The 21,965-nt window shown below is 47.8% G+C and overlaps 6 protein-coding genes across 6 annotated transcripts; 4 read left to right on the top strand and 2 right to left on the bottom strand.

Annotated features, from left to right (window-relative positions):
* Positions 1-1,545: 1,545 nt before the first annotated feature.
* PUF3 (mRNA-binding protein PUF3) lies at positions 1,546-4,562 on the top strand (the record flags this gene model as incomplete). The annotated part of the gene is made up of 6 exons (XM_033574618.1): positions 1,546-1,569; positions 1,625-1,745; positions 1,806-3,130; positions 3,191-3,469; positions 3,520-4,075; positions 4,135-4,562. The coding sequence occupies 6 exons, from the start codon at positions 1,546-1,548 to the stop codon at positions 4,560-4,562; spliced, it is 2,733 nt and encodes a 910-aa protein (XP_033422636.1).
* Positions 4,563-5,492: 930 nt separating this feature from the next.
* cwc21 (U2-type spliceosomal complex subunit CWC21) lies at positions 5,493-6,197 on the top strand (the record flags this gene model as incomplete). Its single annotated transcript, XM_033574617.1, has 1 exon — positions 5,493-6,197. The coding sequence occupies one exon, from the start codon at positions 5,493-5,495 to the stop codon at positions 6,195-6,197; it is 705 nt and encodes a 234-aa protein (XP_033422635.1).
* Positions 6,198-6,472: 275 nt separating this feature from the next.
* Positions 6,473-10,096, bottom strand: ECM16 (ATP-dependent RNA helicase ECM16; the record flags this gene model as incomplete). The annotated part of the gene is made up of 2 exons (XM_033574616.1): positions 6,473-9,826; positions 9,890-10,096. 2 exons carry the CDS (start codon positions 10,094-10,096, stop codon positions 6,473-6,475), a joined length of 3,561 nt encoding a protein of 1,186 aa, XP_033422634.1.
* Positions 10,097-10,375: 279 nt separating this feature from the next.
* On the top strand, positions 10,376-10,897 carry ATNIH1004_010038 (uncharacterized protein; the record flags this gene model as incomplete). The annotated part of the gene is made up of 2 exons (XM_033574615.1): positions 10,376-10,549; positions 10,601-10,897. 2 exons carry the CDS (start codon positions 10,376-10,378, stop codon positions 10,895-10,897), a joined length of 471 nt encoding a protein of 156 aa, XP_033422633.1.
* Positions 10,898-12,933: 2,036 nt separating this feature from the next.
* ATNIH1004_010037 (uncharacterized protein) lies at positions 12,934-15,446 on the top strand (the record flags this gene model as incomplete). The annotated part of the gene is made up of 8 exons (XM_033574614.1): positions 12,934-13,794; positions 13,862-14,053; positions 14,105-14,283; positions 14,334-14,448; positions 14,500-14,560; positions 14,627-14,910; positions 14,967-15,067; positions 15,143-15,446. 8 exons carry the CDS (start codon positions 12,934-12,936, stop codon positions 15,444-15,446), a joined length of 2,097 nt encoding a protein of 698 aa, XP_033422632.1.
* A 261-nt stretch (positions 15,447-15,707) lies between these two features.
* atrF (ABC drug exporter AtrF) lies at positions 15,708-20,453 on the bottom strand (the record flags this gene model as incomplete). Its single annotated transcript, XM_033574613.1, has 3 exons — positions 15,708-16,250; positions 16,349-16,720; positions 16,779-20,453. 3 exons carry the CDS (start codon positions 20,451-20,453, stop codon positions 15,708-15,710), a joined length of 4,590 nt encoding a protein of 1,529 aa, XP_033422631.1.
* Positions 20,454-21,965: the final 1,512 nt, after the last annotated feature.

Here is a 21,965-nt window from a genome sequence, read left to right as displayed (position 1 = left end):
TCACCACCCGGTAAGGTAATACGGCGGCGCTTTCTGCGACACGCAGCATCTTTTTTCCAGCTCGAACCTTCCCAGCTTATCTATCACTGACGCTCGCATTCCGTTAAGACCTCATCATTTCTTTTTTTTCTCCGGTCCCTGTCGCTTTGGGGGAGTTTCCTGAAACTTACTTCGGTTTTTTTATATTCTGGACTTTCCTCGTCCTTGCTTCTTTTTTTTTTTTTACGTTCCATCTTCATTCTTCTCCACTCGGCGCCCGTTGAGTGCTTCTCCTTCTGTGCTACAGCTCTCTTTGCCTTCAGTTTTTATTTTATTTTATTATTTTATTATTTTTTTTTCTCTCCCCAAAATAAAGCCCTTCTCTTCACATCGATACTTTTCTCTTCACCCAAGTTGGGTTGTTGTCATAACTTCCTTGTTAGTGATTTATGTTTGTATAAATTTTTTTTTTTTTGTCATTTTATAAAAAACTTTCCTCCTGTCTTCCAACCTTTTTTATCATACTCTTCCACGTCCTCCCCTCCACAGTGGTGGACGAGAGATACGCGATCAAGATTGACCAAGCCACTCTTGGGTGTCATGCCCGCTTTTGTCTGTGTCACAGCTGGATTACATTGATGCCGTGCTTTGTCTCTCATCCGCATTCCCATCCTTTGATGCTCCACTAATCACGTCGGATCGCTTGTCCCTTTGCGCAACGAGCACATTCCTCTCCATACCAGCTGCAATTTCACTTGACCCTTCTCCCCTCCCCCTTGCTGCGCCTATCATCCGAGCTCTTAACGCTTGTCTGATTAAACCAAATCAGTTTCGACTACCTCCTTCGTCAACAACGCGTATTTCGACTTCTCCACACTGCACATGAGGGTAATCTGCGAGATTCGAGCTTCCTAGAGCATGCACGGAGTGTATTAACATCGCCATACATACTGTCAATTTCGATTCACGGCTACCTGCTGGGCAATACGCTGACAAACGAAAGGGAGATTGTTTCGATTCTGATCACCTTGCATCTAACTCGTACTTTTTCCCTTCCTTTGCTCAGCATATTTCGCCTGCCCGCTGGTCAATCTTCCTCCCTTTCGTCAACCCCTTCGATCCCTTGTATAATCTATACATTTTGTGACCACATTACGGCTGCGGACAAACAAGAAAACACAACTAAGAAAGAGGGGAAAAAACATATTCTCCCCCTCTCCCAAGTCTTCTTATTTTCCATCCCTTTGTCGGTATTTTTGAGGATCTCTGATCTTACCACGAATTTCTCTTCTGGTGAGTTAGATATTCTGGCTCAGAAAAAAAAATATTGGCTCGATTTTGTTCGGAATTTGACTGACCACATGACTGGTGTTGGTGCAGCTAAGTTTTCCATCGTCCTCGTAACTTCCCCGGTATCGTCTCCTTACGCCTTCTATCACGCTGAGAAGGAGAGGATAATATCTGTGAAAAACCATTGAATAGAGGTCTGAAGTGTCCTTTCTTGTGGGAGGTTATACAGCTTAATCATCATTGCCACCTGTCCCAGCGGCTAGTGAAATGGCCGCTATGGCAGCAAACAATACAGACGTGGTACATGGCATGGCTGATGTAACTGGTGGATCATTGACTAACAAGTATAATGTAGGTGCGATCAAGCAGAGGATTCAATACGAATAGTGAGCGAACTCGAGGGACTGCTACAAATATGGGCCAATTCGGCGCTCAGTCGAGCTGGAACACTAATATTTGGGGAGATAATTTGGCAGGTAAGAGGCGGTGTGGATTGGTATTGATGGAGACGGGGGACGCTAACCGTAATGGAGCAGACCAACAGATCGCAGACACAGCTTTAGAAGGCAAGGCGGGTTCAAGTTCTTTGTTGTCGTCTTCGGAGTCGGATGGTTGGAATGGTCGCTCGAATGCTTTCTGGGGCCACGTGAAAACGCCCTCTGCTGCTCTATCTAGAGCACCCAACACCGGCATGGCTACATCACCGATCCAGACCCGGGCCTCTGAGAGAAGTGCGGCTGCTCTTCCGGAGACGAGCGATTCATCCTATTTCCCACTACCGCGAGCATCTGGAATCGGCACGACAGCGAATCACACGTCATTTCTACATAGCGGACCAGAGAGCTTTCCAGTTGCAGGAGAGGGGCTTCCAGTTGGTCCTATTGGCGGATCCAGGGTTACTGATGGCAGACGACATGCTGGAACAACTACTTTCGGAGGCAGCCATGTTGGCACAGGGTTTCCGATGAGATCTGGGCTCTCGAGCCCACTCGACAGTGCAAGGGCCGATGACATCGGGGTCACAAGTGCTATGGCGATGTCCTCAATACCTCAAACCCTACCTGATTCTGCCTCTCAAACGTTAAACCGCAACGCCTATGCACATTCATCTCACAACTCTACGTCTTTTACGGCTCAGCGGCCTGCCCATTCATCGTACCCATCTTTCCATTCGGAAAGCCAAGGCTTTGAGGGACGATACGGAAACAACCCAGTTGACATCAACGCCGGCTTGAGCAAGCTTCAGGTGGCTGAAGGCGGCTTTGGGCCGCACTCGGGTTCAAAGCGGCCAACATACTTGTCCCATCCATCGTTGGACAGCTCACTCCAACGTTTGAGATATCAAGGTCCTAGTGACGAGGGCAATTATCAGAACGTGACTACTTACACAAATGACAGCGCACCTGATTTGCCAGTAGGTTACCCGGCTACCAGATCCCGGGTTGGTGACGGTCCGATCTCCCCAACAGAGTACCCACGGATGGAAAGTCCCTTTCATCAAACTCTTGATGGTGGGCAACTGTCTGGCCCCCACTTCCGGAACACCTCTGGCAGCCGTTTATCAGACAACCAGGCCGTGGCATTTGATCGGCGCCTGCGGGGTATAGCCACGGAGCATGATACCTCCCAACAATCTTCTAACCCTCTACGACTGCCGCCGTTCCAGCCTGCCTACGAAGTTTCGCGTTATCAAGCAGCGGGGTTAAATAATATTCCCGGGTTTTACCCGGTCGCGCACCTTGGTGCTGCGGCCCTCGTTTCCAGGGGCCATCGTGATCACGACCCTTCGCAAACCGTTAGAAGCCATGTATTAGAGGAATTCCGCGCCAATAGCAAGGGTAACAAGCGGTACGAGCTTAAGGTAATTATTTCCATGAGTATACCCCTGTTGATGCTACGGCGAGCTAACTAATATTTGCAGGACATATATAATTATATTGTTGAGTTCAGCGGTGACCAGCATGGGTCTCGGTTCATTCAACAAAAGCTAGAAACTGCTAATAGCGACGAAAAGGAACAAGTGTTCCGCGAAATTCAGGGTGACAGCTTGCAATTGATGACAGACGTGTTTGGCAACTACGTTGTACAGAAGCTTTTCGAACATGGCAATCAGACACAGAAGAAAATCCTGGCGAACCAGATGAAAGGACATATCTTGACTTTATCCCTTCAGATGTATGGATGTCGGGTGGTACAAAAGGTAAGTTTAGCCCATGGCATCTGGGACTTTAGTAACTAATGCAAGAGCAGGCGTTAGAGCATATTCTTACCGACCAGCAAGCATCCATGGTCAAGGAACTCGAGAACCATGTGCTTCGGTGTGTCCGGGATCAGAACGGCAACCATGTGATCCAGAAAGCCATCGAACGAGTTCCATCCGAACACGTACAGTTTATTATTAACTCCTTCATCGGGCAAGTGGAAAAACTCGCGACCCATCCCTACGGATGCCGTGTTATCCAGCGGATGCTTGAACATTGCAAGGAAGAGGATCGGCAGGCGATATTGTCGGAACTGCACACCGCCACTAGTAGACTTATTCCGGACCAATTTGGGAACTACGTGATTCAGCACGTCATCGAGAATGGCGAGGAGTCGGACCGTTCTCGAATGATCGCGAAAGTCATGAAGGAATTGATAATGTTCTCCAGGCACAAGTTTGCCAGCAATGTTGTTGAGAAGAGTATAGATTTTGGAGAACGCTCCCAGCGTCGGCAAATAATTACGATGTTGACGACTCCCGACGAAAAAGGTGAAGACCACTTGGCTGAGCTGATTCGTGACCAGTATGGCAACTATGTGATTCGTGAGTGCCTATTGCTTCCCCCACTGTTTCATAGCTTGTATGTGCTAAGTCCTCCGCAGAAAAGATATTGGGTCAGCTGAAGGGAGCTGAGCGAGAGTCGCTTGTGGAAGAAATTAAACCGGCACTCTGTCACATGAAGAAATATAGCTATGGCAAGCAGATTGTAGCCATCGAAAAATTGGTCTACGACAGCAACATTCCCTCAAGCGGCCCTCTCACTGCCCACACCTCCTCATCCACGACCCCTCCTAATTCTCACAAGTCGTCTCCTCAACCGTCTAAACGCTCTGTGAGTGCAGTTGAGAGTGCCCGAGCGCCTGTTGTTGGAGCGGCACCGCCCACGCCACCTCCGACAGACTCTCAAGCCAATGCAGACGGTTCGGTCGAAACCAAGAGTGCTGATAAAAGCACAGTGACTCCTCTGGCAGAGTCGGAGTCGGCTGATGCAACGCCAACTGCGCCTGTCAAGATTAATGGCACTGCCTAGACAGCTGTCATTTAACACCTTTCTTGCTTCTACTGTCTAAATTTTTTTACCTTACTTTTTTTTTTTTATTAACGCCACCCTTTTTACCAAAAATTATCATTAATCAGGGCGTATACATACTGAGATTCCGAGGGATAAATGAGTTACCAAGGGTATTACTTTTCTGCCTCTTTTCATACTGGCATGATGGCGTAAAAGCAAGGGTCACGGCGGGATCTTGTTCTGGTTTCTTTTTCTTCCGTGTTCATCACTTTTTTATCCTTTTGAACTTTCCTACGGTTTTAATTTGTCCATGGCTTTCTTCTTCATTTATCTTTGTCGGAAGTTCAATGTTACGAAAATGAGGACACGTCTCCCTATTGATTGCTGGTTCTATTCTTTCTCTTTGTCCAAATATGAGGGTCAGCGTCTTAGTTAGTGAACAGAGGATACCGGGATTATTCCAAAAGCTCGCAAATTGAGGCCTTGGACATATGGGAAGATCTGGAAATAGGGGTGAAATATGGGATTGCCTGGTGCATCTAGAGAGGCTTTGCTTGTCGGTATACAGTCAATTGAATCAAAAGTGTTACTGCATTTCTTGTAGCGATGGATGATCTGTTCTATTGCTATAGATATTTGAATGTATATTGTAACTTTTGGATTGATTTTCCTTGGAAGTTGGAGTTTACGTACCACTTTTCTTGTAGTTTTATTTGTGGCTAATGGGAGTATTACTTGTCAGGTGATAAGACTAGGTCGGTTATCGGTATCGCCACGTGATGCCAGCCACTCCCTCTCATCTCCAACTGTCATGCAAATGAATTCTTCAACCGCTGCCTACCTATACAACTTGTTTATTTTTTATCATACCGATCTCCTCCCAGTCTCTGATTCCCCTCCAGCTCCCTTGGAAGACCTTTATTTTTGATTCCACAAAGCCCAACGCACATGTCTTCCAACGTCGGTCTCTCCACTCCCAGAGGAAGTGGCACATCCGGCTACGTGCAACGGAACTATGCATTCGTGAAACCGCGCAACGCAGGGTACGGGGCACCATATCCGCCGGTATCGAGCTCAGCTGGCGAACTAGGCCGACCATTCAAGCAGCGACAGCCGGATAAGCAGATCCTGGAGCACGATCGACGACGCGTGATTGAAGTGAAGGTGATGGAGGAGCGGGAAAGATTAGAAGATGAGAACGAACGGATAGAAGTGGAGCAGCAGGGAAATGGAAAGAAGGAGGCAGAGAAGGACGGAGACGGACACAGGGAAGAGAAGAAAATCCTATCAGAGGAGGAGATCGACGAGCGATGTGAGGCGCTACGGGAGAAACTGTTGTTGGAGATGGAGGAGGCTGACGACGAGGCGAGGAATGGTCAACAGGGTAATCATGATTATTCAGGTTCGGAGGAGGATGCTGGTCGTGGTAAGAAAGGAGGAGTACGATTAGGTGGTCGGGATTTTTTGCCGCCCAAGGAGCGAAGACAGTTCAAGTCGTATCAGGTTCATGAGCAGGCAGAAGCGAAGATCGAGGAGAGTGAACGGCTTCGGAAGGCGTTGGGCATTAAAGAGGATAAGGAGACGGGGGAATTATCTAGTGGACGAGGGTATTCGGACGGGAGGAGACGGGATTGGACTCGTGAGCGGTATTAATCTCTCTCGCTCGCTCGTTTAATTAGGGTTGAAGGTTCCAAGTCGCTGAAAACGTTTTGGAGTTTAGTCTTTGGCGCTGGGAGTCTGGGTTGGAAATGCTTTCCATGGGCATCATAAGCAAATTGTACATACTACATAGGGATTAATTACTAGAGATTAATGGGAGCTCAATCAATCACCTTACGGGAGTTTGTTGGATACTGCGTTATACCCTCGGGACATTGGTCAGAGCCAATATGATATACTTTACTGGACATGTTTATATACAGAATTTTTTAAGCATTAAGCTTCTCAATCACCCATCCGTGTTTAGGATCTTTCCTCTGAATCACCTTCTTGGCTGGTAAGGGCCATCCCATACGGCCAGTCTCGCCCACCAGAGAAGGAATCACCCAACAAGCTCGTCGCGGTGGAACTCCGGCGATCTCCTCAATCTTCCCAATTGGCTTGCCGTATTCAATAAGCGGTGTTCCTTGCGCAATGGCCGAGAGCTGCAAACCACTTGGCACAACAAGAGGATACATTCGAATCTTTGACGACTGGTCGGATACAGCCGACGGCGTCGATTGCTGCAAGTGAGAGTAAATGATGTATTGAGGCATTTCTTTGGGAGAGAGGCGCGCAATTAACGAAGACGGGTGCACGAAAACCGCCTTCTCATTGAGCTCTACGGCTGGTCCTTCGCGGGAGCTGAGGAGCGTGATGTATGGAACATCAATTGCCCTTTTCGGTGTCCGTGCCATTTCAGGCGGAACAGGTGCCAGGTCAGCGCGGATCGCAACATTGTCAATAAAACCGGCCGCAACTATTTGCTTCAGCGCTTTCACTTGCTTCTCGGTTGGTTCGGGCAATCGTGCCTGGTAGGCGGATATAAGGGCCGGGTTGTTGGCCCGCACAATATCCGTTAACTGACTCCGCAGTTGGGTGGCCTCCTTAAACGCTTTGGCGCGGAGGAACATCTTTTCACAGAATGCATCTCCATCAGATGCATAACCATATGCACAGACGGCGGACAGAGTTTTCAGGGCATCTGCTGTATCATCATGTTTGCTGAAAAGTCGGTGGACTCGAGCGTAGTCCTTGTGGCGTTGTTCCCTGGCCGTGTCTTCCAGTCGATCCGAGTTTGTGTAGACGCCTTCTCTCTCATCATCGCCCTTGGCCGGTGTAGGATCGATCTGATTTTCGGGCACAAACAGGTCACCCACTGCTAAGGCCGCAACAAGGGCGATAACATAAGGCATACAGCCGTGCTGGTGGCCGATCTGTAGCATTTTCCCGAACCTCGGGGACAAAGGATACGTAGACAGGTGACGTCCGGTTTGAGTGATATTTCCCACGGTTGAGAGTGCACCAAGATTTTTGAGCAGCTTTTCTGCTTTGGTCAAACCCTGACGACTAGGGGGAGTTGGGAAGGGGAAGTTGATAACGTTGTGTAGACCCATGCTCTTCATCTGAAGAACGACACCTTCAATGGGCGTCCGTAGAATCTCAGGATCAGTGTATTCGGAAAATTCGCCTTCGTAAACGGCGGACGAATAGAGTCGATAGCAGTGGCCCGGCCCAGTTCTACCAGCCCGTCCAGCTCTTTGGTTCGCACTGGCCTTGCTAATCCAGTTGACTTGAAACTTCTGTACCCCCGTGGACAAATCGTACTGTTTCTCCTTAGCTCGCCCACAGTCAAACACGTATTTGATGCCTGGAATTGTAAGACTGGTCTCGGCTACATTGGTAGCTAAAACGATGAGACGTGAGCTCTCGGGTGGTGTTTCAAAGACTCTCAACTGCTCCTTTGTAGGAAGCTGAGAGTATAACGGCAACACATGGACGCGAGTAGACGAGTTCATTGCTTCCTCTCCCAGATCGAAACCTTCATCTATCTCCGGGTCATCGAGACCAGTAATCTCAAAATCACTGTCTTCGCCCTCGTCCGCAAGGTTGGATAGAGATAAGTCGGTCCCACCTATATCGAGGTCTTCCGCTTCAAGCGGTGCATCGTTCGCTGAGAGTTGCACTTTGGCTTGAGCAACATCACCTCGCTGCGTAGGTTTGAACGCCTGCTTCAGTCGCTTCGAAAGATGTCGTATCTCGTTCTGCCCTGTCAGGAAAACCAGCATGCCTCCGGAAGGCAGCTTACGGTGGCCCCTTGAGACTTTCCGGAACATCTCATCGACGTAATCGCGATGAGTCCTTCTAGAAAAGTGTACGGTGACGGGGTACTGGCGGCCTTCCGCCTGGACCAAAGGAGGCGGTCCCTGTCGGAAAAGACTCTTGTTTTGAGTGAAATCGGAAATGCGTAAAGTTGCCGACATCACTACGAGTTTAAGGGGCTTGACGGAGGGGTCTTCTTCGCTCATGGTTTTCCGCAACTCGACAATACGGCTTACCATTCCAATGAGAATATCTGTATTGACGCTCCGCTCGTGGGCTTCGTCGATCACAATTATGGAATATTTGCTCAGAGAAAAGTCCTCGGCAATCTCTCGGATGAGGATACCATCGGTCATGAACTTGATTGCCGTTTTCTTGGATACTGTGCTCTCGAACCGAATCTGGTAGGAGACGTGGTCGGAAAACTGGCCCAATTCATCACCCACGCGTTTCGCCATACTAACAGTAGCAACTCTGCGTGGTTGCGTCACTGCGATCATGCCTGGATTTGGGCTGTCAGGATTTCCAAAACCGGCTTCAAACAGAAACTGTGGCAATTGCGTGGTTTTTCCACTTCCAGTAGCTCCCCATATTACAATGACAGAATTGTTGTGGATTGCCTCCATGATCTTTTGTTCTTCTCCTACTACAGGTAACCCCAAACGTGCGTTCTGTATTTCTTCCGTGCGATCGACCTGGACACTGAAGGCCTTCCGGCTAGGGTTTCCCTGGGTTACCTGGAGCTCTGGGGGAAGAGGTTCCTCCGCAAAAACGGTGTTTTTAGCTGGCTTTTTGGATTCCGGGATGATTGTTAACCCTTCGGACACGATTGGGCTCGTAGTAGGCTTGAAGCCTACGGCCTCGTTGATCTGTTGCCTTGCCCAAGCCTTAAATGCGGACTGATGAGGCTGTTCGCTTGATTCATCCCAATCTTCGTCATCTTCGTCCTCCTCATCACTATCGTCATCATCTGACGTTTCTTCTACTGGCTCCTGGGTATCGTCGCTTTCATCCATACTCTTATCCTTTTTATCTTCACTCTCCAAGCTTGCGGAAGATCTAACATTTTGCCCCTCGTCCGAATCCGAATCAAATCCTTCCCATGGTAACTCTTGTGCCGCGATCGCCATCTGCTTTGCTTTGGGTACTCGTTTCCGCTTCTTAAGGACAGGGAATCCATCTGACCCCAGTTCGAGAGGGCGTTTTAGACCGCTACCAAGAGCTACAGTTGCTGCAGGCTGAGTAGCTGTTTCGGTGGGCATTATTTTGTATGGAGGAAGTGAATCATCGCTGTCATCGTCTGATAGTTCCGGCTGGGTACTGCGGTCTTGAGCAACTGCAGGAGCCAAGGCCTTGCTGCGCTCATCATTTCTTTTGCGCTTTCCTAGCTCCTTTGAGCTTTGCAGTGCTGTAGTATCTGTTTTGGATTTTGCGAGCTTTTTGAGCAGCTCAAGATTTTCTTCTTTCTTGAGTTTAGTTTCCTAGGCAGATGGTCAGAAAGGGGACTGTCGTAGATTCGGATTTTATGGAAGGCTATAACTTACAATATATTTATCCAAACGCTTTTGTTTCTTTGACGAGATGGTTGCATGTTGCGCTCTCAATTCCTCTCGAAGATGCTGTCGTTTTGCTTCCTTGTCACTGTTGGATACGGGCAATATCTCGGCGGCATTGGTGTCCACCGAAGTGTTTAGCACCGCATTTTTTTCTCTGTGTTTTTGCTTTCGTTGGCGGGGTACAAATTTGGGCATGGTTACAGAATCTGGATCTCTGTATTTCTACCTAATGACAAAGACAAAGGTCCAGATAGAAGGTCAAACTGAGGTTGGATTCTCACTGTTGACGGTGGAGCAAAGGAAAAAAAATCGGGCGGCGGTGAGATTCTACACCAAGGCGGTGAGACTACACTCACCACTGAAACTACTTCTACCAATTACTTCCACCCCACCAACGGATGGTGCTTTGGAATGCATTTATCTGTCACTGAAACTGTGGATGATTACATACATCCTCCCAAAGAAACTTCCATCATGGCTGATCTATTTAATCTCAACTTACTCCAAGAGCCATTAAACCTTCCATTCCCCGCTGCCACAAAGAAGGCTTCTGGAGTTGTTAATATGATACAAACAGATGTCATGTGCGTGAACTTCAGTGATAGGATCTTGGTAACTGTCTCACAAAAGGGACGTCTTGGTCATTGGGTATGTTGTCCTTAACTGATCCTCCATGTCCTTAACTGACTGGTTTCCAAGCTACATGTACCGTTGGAGAATAGAAATCCTGGAACGGAGGGATCTCATACTATCTCGGAATCTGCAGATGACGGTCTTCTTCCACTGAGCAGCCTCACTGCCACCTCACTGCTCGGGGGTCGAATTCCTGAACATGAAACAGTTGGTCAACTGTATGCTCGTCAAATTGCAAGTGCTATTGTGACGAAAACACCAAACGAAAAACGACTCCTTGTTGTAGGACTCGGACTTGAAACCACCAATGCTGACCGGGATATTTTCTTTTCAATAATTGATCTCGTGCTCCAGTGTCTTTAGAAGGGCCTAGGTCGAAAAAGAGAGACAGTAACTTACAAACCCAAATTGAGAAGCCCGGCCCCTGGATCTTTTTCTTTTGTCGCTCGATCCGTAATGTCTGGATTTTCAAAGAGTGAACCAGTTGACACAGACATTTACGTTCCTCCTCAGTGAACCCCCGGAAGCGTAGCTTTCCAAGAAAGTCAATTGCTCCGCTGAGCAAGGCCTTGACCAAGTCCGTTTCGTTGAAGCCAGGCATCTTCCAATTTTCAGTTACAACGATTGTCAAAGAATAAATTTTCAGAGGCTCCCCCCCCCATCCTCAACGTTGTGATAAACTCTGAAAATGCCCAGCGACGCTGCACAGCCACCCTGAAATCGCTTGCTCCAAGCAGAAATACGACCGATTCGAACGACCTTTTCCACATAAATGGGCTAACGGGGCAGGGGTACTCCAAATGCTTTTCGTAAGTTTTGTTCCGGCAGCATGGCAATTGTTTAGGCAAGCGCCGAAGGAGATCCGCGGAGAATGAGCCATACGTCCTGAGAAAGAGCTTGCGGTAGCTCAGGGAATGGTATAGAGCAATTGAGGTTTCATGATAGATGGCGTGGCAGGTTCTGAGGATTGCTAAGTTTGCTATCCCTGTGCGCTTAAGCCTCCCGATCTCGAGTGCGCTGCCATCGTGGACGAACAAGACTTCATAGATCTGGAATCTAACCTCGATCGGCAACCAATAGAGATAGCAACGCAAATAACGATTGCCAGTGATAAGCGTGCTTTTCACAATCTTGCAAGCCTCGGACACAATGGTGTAGTGATAACTAGGCTTTCCAGCATGTTCCTCAAGTCGAGTGAGTCTTGTACCATTGTCGTCATGGCCATCAGTTACTTCCTGGAAAAAAACGAACGGTGACTCTGGGCCGTTGGATATTATTATTAGCGGGAGAGGTGAATCGGCGAAGTGGAAGGACTCACCCTGGATTGGATGGCTCGAGGCGATTAAAGGACGAAGACTCTAACAGCACACCCTTTTCAGAAGGAGCACTCTTTTTCTCGGGCTCGACATTCATTGTTCGCAGGATGCAGAAAATGTATCTCAAGGCAAGGGATCGATGCTTATTTGTGTGGGGTCCTTGCCTGAGAATGTTGTTGTTTGACCGTTGAATTGGTGGACGAAAACATGCATAAAGAATTGCCTGCGCTCAAAACCGCACCTATTCTCAGAACTTCTAGCTATTGTTACCATAGAACACTTCACTCTCTAGTTGCTACACCCAGCAATGCATAAGTACTGTCTAAAATACGTGAATCATGTGCTTACGAGGAGTCGAATAAGAGTATTAGTTACTACCTAATCAATGTTAAATATAACTGCCAAAAATATGCATTCTTATAGAAAAGCCTTTGTGGCGATCTAAAACTGGTAGGTGTAAAGAAGTTTACATAGGAGAATAATGCACAACCAGAGAACAACTAGGAATCCACAATCACGCAGACAACCTACACATGAGCATTGTTAGAGTATAATCCGAGCTCTTTATTTTATTTTATTTTATTTTATTTTTATTTTGTCCAACTATGATGGTCAAATCCAATCGTCGAAATAATTAAGAACCCCCATACATCGCGTAGACCACGTGATCCTCAACGCGCTCTATTAGGAAAGTCAATATCACACGTGACACTGTACCATACAATACTGGTGTCCATCAAGTACAATTTCAACTCTCCTTCTATCTCATGTCTATCTCCATCTCTTTCATGACCATTACGGTCTCGAGGATCAGTTTATCTCTGGTCAATTTATAAGCAGCTCTTTGTGCTTAATGAAGGCGATAGTACACTTAATGCTGGTGTCTCCTACCGATGTCGTACCGTAAACATAGCTGCCTCACTACCTCACTACGTGATTAGCTATACCTGTGACAATCTTCTTGTGTTTGAAAATCGCTCCTCAAACCGAGGTCTTAAAAAAAGGGCCGGGAATTCCCTCCAATCCCTCACTCTACCTTCTTTCTTTCTCTTATTGAAAACTCACTGGGGTTTCTAAAACACTATGCCGGATACGAGCGCAGATGATCAAAGCGATTATGAAATCAGAGAAGCTATTGCTGCGTCTTTGGAAGGCATGAATTGCCCTACTAGGAATCAGGGGGATATCGTTGATTTGACTGGTGACACCGATGACGATGAAGTTGTACCAATCCATCCAAAGTCGAAGTCAGCCATTGAGGTTGATATAGACGACGACGCAACGGGAGGCTCTGATGAATATGATGAGGACCTGCAGAGGGCAATCGAGTTATCCAAACAAGACCTTGAACATGACGAAGAAGACTCTCTGGAGGCACATAATATTTCAGCGAGCCAGCCCCACGATTCGAAGCCTGGTTCGTCGCGTAAAGATATAACTTTACCACAGGAACAGAACATACCACAACCTCTGGGCGTTTTGGGCTTAGATCGAATGAAGATGGAACAAGAACGCCTTGCTCGCCTTGCCAAAAGGAAATCTGAACATGCCACCTTGATTGACGAACGCGAAACAAAACAGTTGAAAACCGAGACACCTCTCAATCTGCATGTGAAACAGGACGTCAATAGCTTAACAACTACAAAGAATGAACCATCTAATCTTGGTGATGCGGGTCCAACTGGTTCTAATAAAGAATTAACAGCTTTAACCCCATCTTCCAGGCCTTCTGTGCAATTTCCCTCTGGGGTGGTCAAGAAAACATGGGTATATTCTTGTTCAAGACTTGGTGATGATATCAAAATTGAAGAAGTTCTCCAGAAAGGCGACCTGGACCTGGCTGTTCTGAGCTCTTTCATGTGGGATATGGAGTGGCTTTTTTCGAAACTCGATACAAAGAACACTCGATTATTGTTGATGATGCAGGCCAAGGATGAATCTACAGTGGGTTTATAATTCAGACTTTTTGGTTTGTTGTTGCTTTAAGAGTGAAACTGACACTTAAAACAAGAAACGTCAATACGAGTCAGAGACAGCATCTATGAACAACCTCAGATTATGTTTCCCACCAATGGATGCACAGGTGAATTGCATGCACTCAAAACTGATGCTCCTCTTTCATAAAGAATATCTCCGAATCGTGGTCCCGACCGCTAACTTGACTGCACTTGACTGGGGTGAGATGGGAGGTGTCATGGAAAATGTACAATATAGCGGAGCTCTTTTCCTTGACCACTCACTAACATGGATTTAGTCTGTTTTTTTAATCGACCTTCCAAAGATAGTCGACCGATCCTCTGATAACTTAAAACCTATATTCTACGAGGATTTGGTTTATTTTCTGAAAGCCAGCACCCTGCACGATAATATCATTTCCAGGATTGACAACTATGACTTCAGCCAAACTAAGCATATTGCTTTTGTTCACACCATGTGAGATCTCTCCTCTGCTCTCATGAACGATCAAATCTAACTTCTTCCAGCGGCGGCTCACATACAGGAGATGCATGGAAACGGACGGGTTACTGCGGCCTGGGTCGTTCAGTAAATGCACTTGGGTTAAAGCAGCTCTCCGTGCCGGTAAACATCGACTTCATTGTAGGTCCACAAATTCATGCTGGGTTAGGAAGCGCCTACTAATATATGTAGACATCGTCCCTTGGGTCCTTGTCCAATGAGTTTTTGCGGTCCTTATATCTCGCGTCACAAGGTAGACTTTTATCCAAATGTTCATCCATAATCTCAAGAGAGTCATTCGAGCTAACCATCTTGTCAGGTGATGATGGAATGACAGAGCTAACCCTCCGGACCGCCAAATCATTTTCCACGAAGAGTCGTACTGATCCGAAACAACTGATCTCGAAAGATACCGCTGAGGAGTGGAAGGAGAGATTCAGAGTTTACTACCCCTCTAATAAAACAGTAAAAGATTCACGAGGTGGTCCACGTTATGCCGGCACAATCTGTTTTCAATCAAAATGGTACGAGGGCCAAAAATTTCCTCGCCATGTGCTACGGGACTGCGAGAGTTCCAGACCAGGAATGTTGATGCATAATAAGGTAAGATCAACCGGTAGAAGGACAGAACCACGTACTTACACTACGACTCTGTCTAGATCCTCTACGTGAGACCAGATGCGCCGATTTCCTTCAAGGACAACACCCAATGCCGTGCCTGGGCGTATGTGGGAAGTGCCAATCTATCAGAAAGCGCATGGTAAGTACCTCACGGTCAACCCAGCTTCGTACTCTGGGGTGGAATATGAATCTAATTCCAGCTGATCTATGATAGGGGCCGTCTTGTCCAGGATCGGACAACGAAAGAGCCAAAACTTAATTGTCGTAACTGGGAGTGTGGTGTACTCATACTTGTTCTCGACAAGGAAAAGGGCCATCAAACTACTGCTACATCGGTAAATCAAAAGAACAATACAAACCCTGAACCTGAGAAACTGTCTTCGTCCTCGAACCAAACAGGCAAGGAAGCTGAGTCGGCCAACACCTTAGACATTTTCCGGGATACTGTCCCTGTGCCGATTTGTCTTCCTGGTTCTCGTTACGGTCTTGATCGCAAACCATGGTACAACTCAGTTTGATATGATTTAGGTAAACAATCAATTGGGTATAGATTGATTGGTTTAACTATCTAATCAATTACTATTATTTAATATGGTAAAACTCAAAGCTGTCTATCTGCCAAATGGAAATGCGTGGTAGTTTTTGTACATTCTTCGCAGCGTTTCTCTAATATTTTTTTCCGTCGGGTTGTTAATACCCTGTATCCATGATGGAAGAACAGGGAGAGCGACGAAGGAATCAGGATCCCGATGAATAATAGTCAAAACTCGTATGTGAAGTTAATTCTGGGATTTCTCAGACTTCTTCGAAAAAAGTTTTTTCACTCCATCAATCATCATGCCGAGACCGCCAAAGAGATATCCCATCCCAAAGGACCAGCCCCGGACACGAACGGTATAGATGAAGAAATAGACCAGAAACCAGTTGATAATAACAAATGCCAGGAAAATGCCGAAGCACCGCCATTTGTCGCCGTCATTGACGTTGAGGGTTTTCATGTACTCTTTGCCATCCAGGAAAGGGCAGTATTGGCAGTCCGAGGTGGCGTTCGGGTAACGAAGCTTTCCAGCACCTGCGATATTGGAAACAAAGTTGCCTGCATACTCCCCGCAGGTAGATCCAGGTGGTGGATTAAAGTGGGTGGTTTCCTGAGGGGTGCAGTCGATTGTAACCGATGGGAACACGCTGGAAATCACACCACGGAGCCACCAGGTGACCGGGTTGACGTAGTACATCCAGTATTTCCAAAAGACCGGGTAGTCTCTGTAGGGACGGACGATACCATTGAACAAGTTGACCATGACAAAGAAGAACGGAAGGACCTATAGCATCAGACTGTCAGTATACGCGGGTCAAACTAATCATCTTTGAAGTATCTTTGTGCAGGAAGAAGGATGAGGAGCTTTACATTAGAGATCACCGTGAATGAAGGTGCAAAAGCACAAATCCATTGTCCCCAACTGGCCTGGAAGAGGTAGAAAAGTATAGTCATGAGGAAAACGTATCCAGCAGTGCTTGAATCAGTGGGGAAGCCGACTGGATAGTACCACAGGAGCCAGTAGATTAGACCGGAGAGAATTGCCATTGGAATTTCACAAACAATGCTTGCCGTACAGAAAGCGAACCAGCCGTATATACGGCTTGGGTATTCACGAGCCTCCCAAAGGGCGCGGTTAATGTAAAATTTAGGCACAACGCTGTTTAGGATGATGGGAGGGATCAGGATAATTAAGAAGATCGAGAACATGCGATTTTGCATGCTGGCGATGGAGTTATCCAGCATCCAGAAGGTCTAACGCCAAATCAGTAAATGCGCAAAAAACGGCGGAAAGCGAAAGCAAGAAACTTACAAATCCGTTAAAGATACCAATTATGACGCTAACGAATAGTTTTCCATAGTAGTAGGAGGGATCTCTCCAGTACTGCTTGAAAACTCTCTTGGTGAGGAGAACAGTTTGCGTCCAAGTCGATGCAGCGAATTCATATTGAACGCCCTTTTCGGCAACTGGAATTTTACTGCGCTCGTCCCTAATGTGCCGGATTTCGTCCAATACCCGGAGATGCTGTTCAGAGTTCCTCCACTCCTCGTTCCAATCCAGTTCCTTTCCATTCCTCTTGGTCGTCTTTGCTGCCGTTTCTAGGATGAATTCCGCAACATTCTTCGACGGAGGGCAAACGACTCCACGCTCTGCGAAGTAATTTATCACGTCGCGACCCTCCGGACCGACAGGTCCGAAGTAAAACGTGTTTCCACCGGGGTTCAGAGCAAGAATCATATCGAACTGCTGGATCAGCATAGAAGATGGCTGGTGAATCGTGCACAAGATAGCCTGTCCTGCTTGAGAGAGTTTCTTCAGGAACCTCACAATAGAGAAGGCCGCTTGGCTGTCGAGGCCACTGGTCGGTTCGTCCAAGAATAGGAGAAGACTGGGCTTCGCCGCCAGTTCAACACCAATAGTGACTCTCTTCTTCTGTTCGACATTCAGAGAGCCAATGATGGCATCTTGGATATCTTCAAGTTCCAACAGGTCAACAATTTGATCCACATAATCGAGCTTCTCCTGCCGAGGGGTGTTCCTGTCCTGACGGAGAAGTGCCGAAAATTCAAGGGCTTCCCGGATGGTGGCTGTATTGTCATGAAGATCCATCTGTTCGCAAAACCCAGTGCCTCTTTGGAAATCAGCTCCAAGAGGATGGCCATCAACATGCATGTCACCGCTAACCACTCCCATCTTCTGACGCTGAGCCAAGGTGTTGAGAAGCGTCGTCTTGCCTGCTCCAGATGCCCCCATTAAAGCAATCATGAGTCCTGGCTTTGCGTACCCATTGACCCCATTAAGCAGCTTCCTAGTCCCACTGCCATACGGCACTGTATATTCAACATTTGACCAAGTGAAGATTCGATCGCTAGATGAGAGACGATTAAAGGTCTCGGAATCGCCGGAAGATTTCGCCTCTCCACGCGACAAGGCAGCGGCATCGGTCACATTCCGAACTCCCTCTTCGTCACTTGTTTTATGATTCTGCGTCTTCAGCTTCCTGGCGCGGATAGAGCGCTTGAAGACCAACGCACCGCCGCCTCCACCGACGAAGGACAAGAATTCGGCGGCCAGAACGGTGACCAATAAGTAAAGGACAGTGAAAGCAATGACCACACCGAAGTTGCGCCACAGGTGATGCCGGGTGAACTGGAATGTCGTATCCAAATATTGATTTCCGCTCACAGATGTCTCCCCAAGGCGAGATCCTGTGAGTGCACAACCCTGGTATCTTGGATCCACCCCTGGACCCTGGGGAACCAGTTGGGAGGGTGAACATTCCATGTTGCGATCAGAAAATTCATTAGCCAGGACTGCTTCGTAGCTATACGCGATTGGATTTACATAGAAAAGCCACCCGAACCAAATCGAGCCGTCGATGAGGCCTTGCTTCGGGATAACGTAACCGACGAACAAGACCAACACATTCAGTGCGATACCACTGAATCGAACCGCATCGTCAATGGTTGGGGAAAGCGCCGCAAACATACGATATAGCGATGTAATGCAGAACGTCGTCGTGTAGACAAACAAGAAATAGATGAAAAACTTGGAAGCAGTGACATCGAGACCACACATGAAATAGACGATGATGGTGAAAGGGACAACCATGCAAAAGATGGCCGGGAAATCTACCACCACTCGAGCTAACGCCACCGCAGATGGTCGGTAGAAGGCATAGTCCTTGTGACGCGCAACGATTGCACGTCCGGTAACAGCAGGCATCAACTCTGTCAGTTGCAACCATCCCAGGAAGAGAATCGAGAAGAACAATGCGCCTCCACGCGAGAAGGCGCCACTTGTATCCAACGATTCACCGTAGAAGAGAGAAGAGACGATCAGGGCGTTGGAGATGATAATGAAATACTTGGTGTAAAGAGAAGTCTTGTCACCCCATAGCAACCAAAACTCGCGCCGCACGCAGGCTGCGACCTGCCGGACGATAGAAACGGTGTAACTGGATTTCTTCGAAACAGTTTTACTCTTAGATTGAGCCACTGTTTTCTGGAACTGACGGGTGTCTTCCTGGTTGGTATCCTGAAGCAGCTTTTCGTAGTTGCAAACATCATTCCAGATTCGCTTGTATGCATTGCTTTGTTTGAAGACGCTCTCAAGTTCTTCCGGGGTCTTTGGCGTTGAAGCTTCGCGACCGGGCTGGAACTGGCGAGCGTTCGGGTCACAGAGTGAGGTCAGGAAATCGGCGGTGGTAGACTGTTCGGGAAAATAGAAGCCAAGGTCCAAGAAGTACTGCTTGGCCTCATTAGCAGGTCCTTGATAGAGCATCCGGCCCGAGTCGATGACCATGACTTTGTCCATCAACTCGTAGATACTCTCCCCTGCTTGGTAGAGCGTAACCAGCGTAGTCCGTTTGCTGACATCGGTCATGATGCGAAGAGACTTGGCGTAATCTAAGGCAGTGCTGGCATCCAGCCCTCTGGTAGAGTTGTCCCAACAGACCACTGAGGATTTGGTGACAAGCGTCTCGGCAATACTGACACGCTTTCTCTCTCCACCAGACACACCACGGACGTACTCATTGCCAACCAGAGTATTCTTCGTATGAGTGATACCAAACATTCTCAACAGAGCATCGATGATGATCGGGATACTGGCCTTGTCATGTTTCTTGGTTTTGTTGATCAAGGAGAATTTCAGTGTTTGCCAGACGGTGAGGTTTGGGAAGTGCTGGTCATCTTCCTGGTTATAGTTGACCTCACCGCGGAAATGCTTATGCTGCTCTTCGGCGGAGAGGCCACCATAGTTGATGTCACCCTCCACCCCTGCAAATGCGGCCCTGTCATTTGCGATGGCCTTCAGAAAGGTTGAACAGCCCGCTCCCGGCCTGCCCAGCACTAGCATCATCTCTCCCTCGCGGACGGCGCCACTGAAATCATGAAGCAGATCTCTCACCGGAGGTGGCTTGCCAAAGTGAAGCTGCGGAATGAACCGGCAGAGAAGCTTATACAGGTCAGGCCCGAAAGTGCCTACGACGGCGTCAGGTAGGGTCCGAACGAAGGAAGCCCCCGTCTCCACGCCTTTCACGGTCACATTTTTGAACACGACGCCCACTTTCTTCGCTGGTTCACCGGCTGTTGTGCGTCGTTCGAGATGCCCGCCCATTAAGAACTCGCTGAGATCAAATCCCCCTTGGTAGTCTTCGTCCGCAGCGGATCCCACCTCCTCAAACGCTTTCTCTTCATCCCGGGGTTGGCTTGCTCGACGTGCCCTGGCAGTGGATCGAGTTTGGTGAAGACTGAGCCGGGTCACTTCTCTCCTCATCTCCTCAAACTCCTCCATTGCACCTCTGCGAGATACGGTGTCTCCGTTCTCCTTCTCCCCCCACCGTTCCTCGGCCGACAGTTCCGTTACACTGGACGCGGTTGACGATAGCGTGGGATTTGAGGCCACGGCATGGTTGTGTTGAGGCTCCTGTGCCGCCATTGGCCCGCTGGATGAGGCCTCGGACTGACGAGCTTCGTCAATCATATTGTGGTAAAGCCCTTATCCGCTGCCAGTGAGAATCGGCGACTGTAGTAGATTCCCAGTTGATGTACTAGAGATATATAGGTTATGATAGAGAATCCGGAGAATTACCCTGGGTTTTCTTGCAAGTGAACGAGGGGGAATGCAATAGTATATATGGGGGTATATTAATATATACAGCTATTGAGAAATAGAAGACATTAAACGAATTCAGACAAAGAAAAAAAAAAAGAGGGGGTCTTGCGCTATTACACGGAGTGAAGACGGTATCACACCGCTGATCGATCACAAAGCAAGAGGGGAGAAAGTAAAAAGCAAAAAGTGACAAAGGAAGCTTTATAACCAAGATGGCCATTGCATAATGGATATACAGTGTTGTCTCCATTATTAAGTCCGAGGGGGCAATACGGAAAAAAATCTGGTGGATTTGTCAGATTTGGCAATGGACGGAGAAGAAAGACCAGACGGAATAAACCAATCAATCAGAGAGCACGGCAAGAGGCTTACCATCCGGCCGGTCAAGGACAGCAGCCCAGTAAATCGGGGATAAAGTGAAAACGAGGTGCGAAGGAGCTCGAGTGGATCGTGAGTGGGCCCCATGAGTCGAATTGACTCAGAGTCAAAGATCGATTGTCCCGATCCTTGGGTCTACCACAATATTTGTGGTGGAAACGGAGATAAGCTCTCGAAGGGGTTTAGGAGAGCTGCTTATGCATGACAGGATATCTGGACTCTTGGCGTGTTGTTTGGCTGCAGGATTGACGGATGTGTGAAAGAGAGAGGATCTGAACTTTTGAAGTCGAGAATGGCCGGGGATGATTCCGCTGACTTATCCGTCTGAAACCGTGCAGTCCTCGTAGTCTCCGCGGTACCTATCGTATACAGAGGATTCTGAGAATCGTACACACTAGTCGAGGTACTAACCTAGTACTCCATCCGGGATACGTACTCCAGTCGCGCCCCGATCGGGAATTCCCAGTCTCTTCTCATTTTTGGTGACGCTAAAGCTGTTGGAAATAACGGGAAATAACTCTCATAAACAGCTCTGTCGGGATTCTACCCTGACATTCAACTTCATTTCAGTAGCATCGGAGTTCCGTGGTCATAGTAAGAGTCCACGAACCATGGCATGAGCTTCCACCGTATTCAAATGTTGATGACTGATAGAAATGAGTCATCTTCTTAACTAGTTTCTGTTTCTGTATATATGGGTCTCGGAACCTTTTGCACCGGACCCTGCAAAGTCTCCGAACCCAAACCCATACATTTGGCATTCGTTTATTCATACGCTTGTTTCCAGTTCCCCCGTGCGTTCTCGCGTTGCCGTTCTCTCCCGAAGACCCGCACCTGATTCAGGATGCGATCTATCATATTATCCTATCCATCGTTCGGTTCTATTCTCGCTTCCTCTTCCATGTTTCGCCTAGCCTGATCTCACCGCAACAATTGGCTCATTGGGCTACCCCCCTCATTGTAATTTCTAATCTTTCCAAGCCCAGTGAATCCACATTGATT

The sequence above is a fragment of the Aspergillus tanneri genome (genome assembly GCF_003426965.1).
Source record: "Aspergillus tanneri strain NIH1004 chromosome Unknown AapTan_5_pilon_pilon_pilon, whole genome shotgun sequence".
NCBI lineage: Eukaryota > Fungi > Ascomycota > Eurotiomycetes > Eurotiales > Aspergillaceae > Aspergillus > Aspergillus tanneri.
This window is presented reverse-complemented; position numbering and strand designations above follow the sequence as displayed.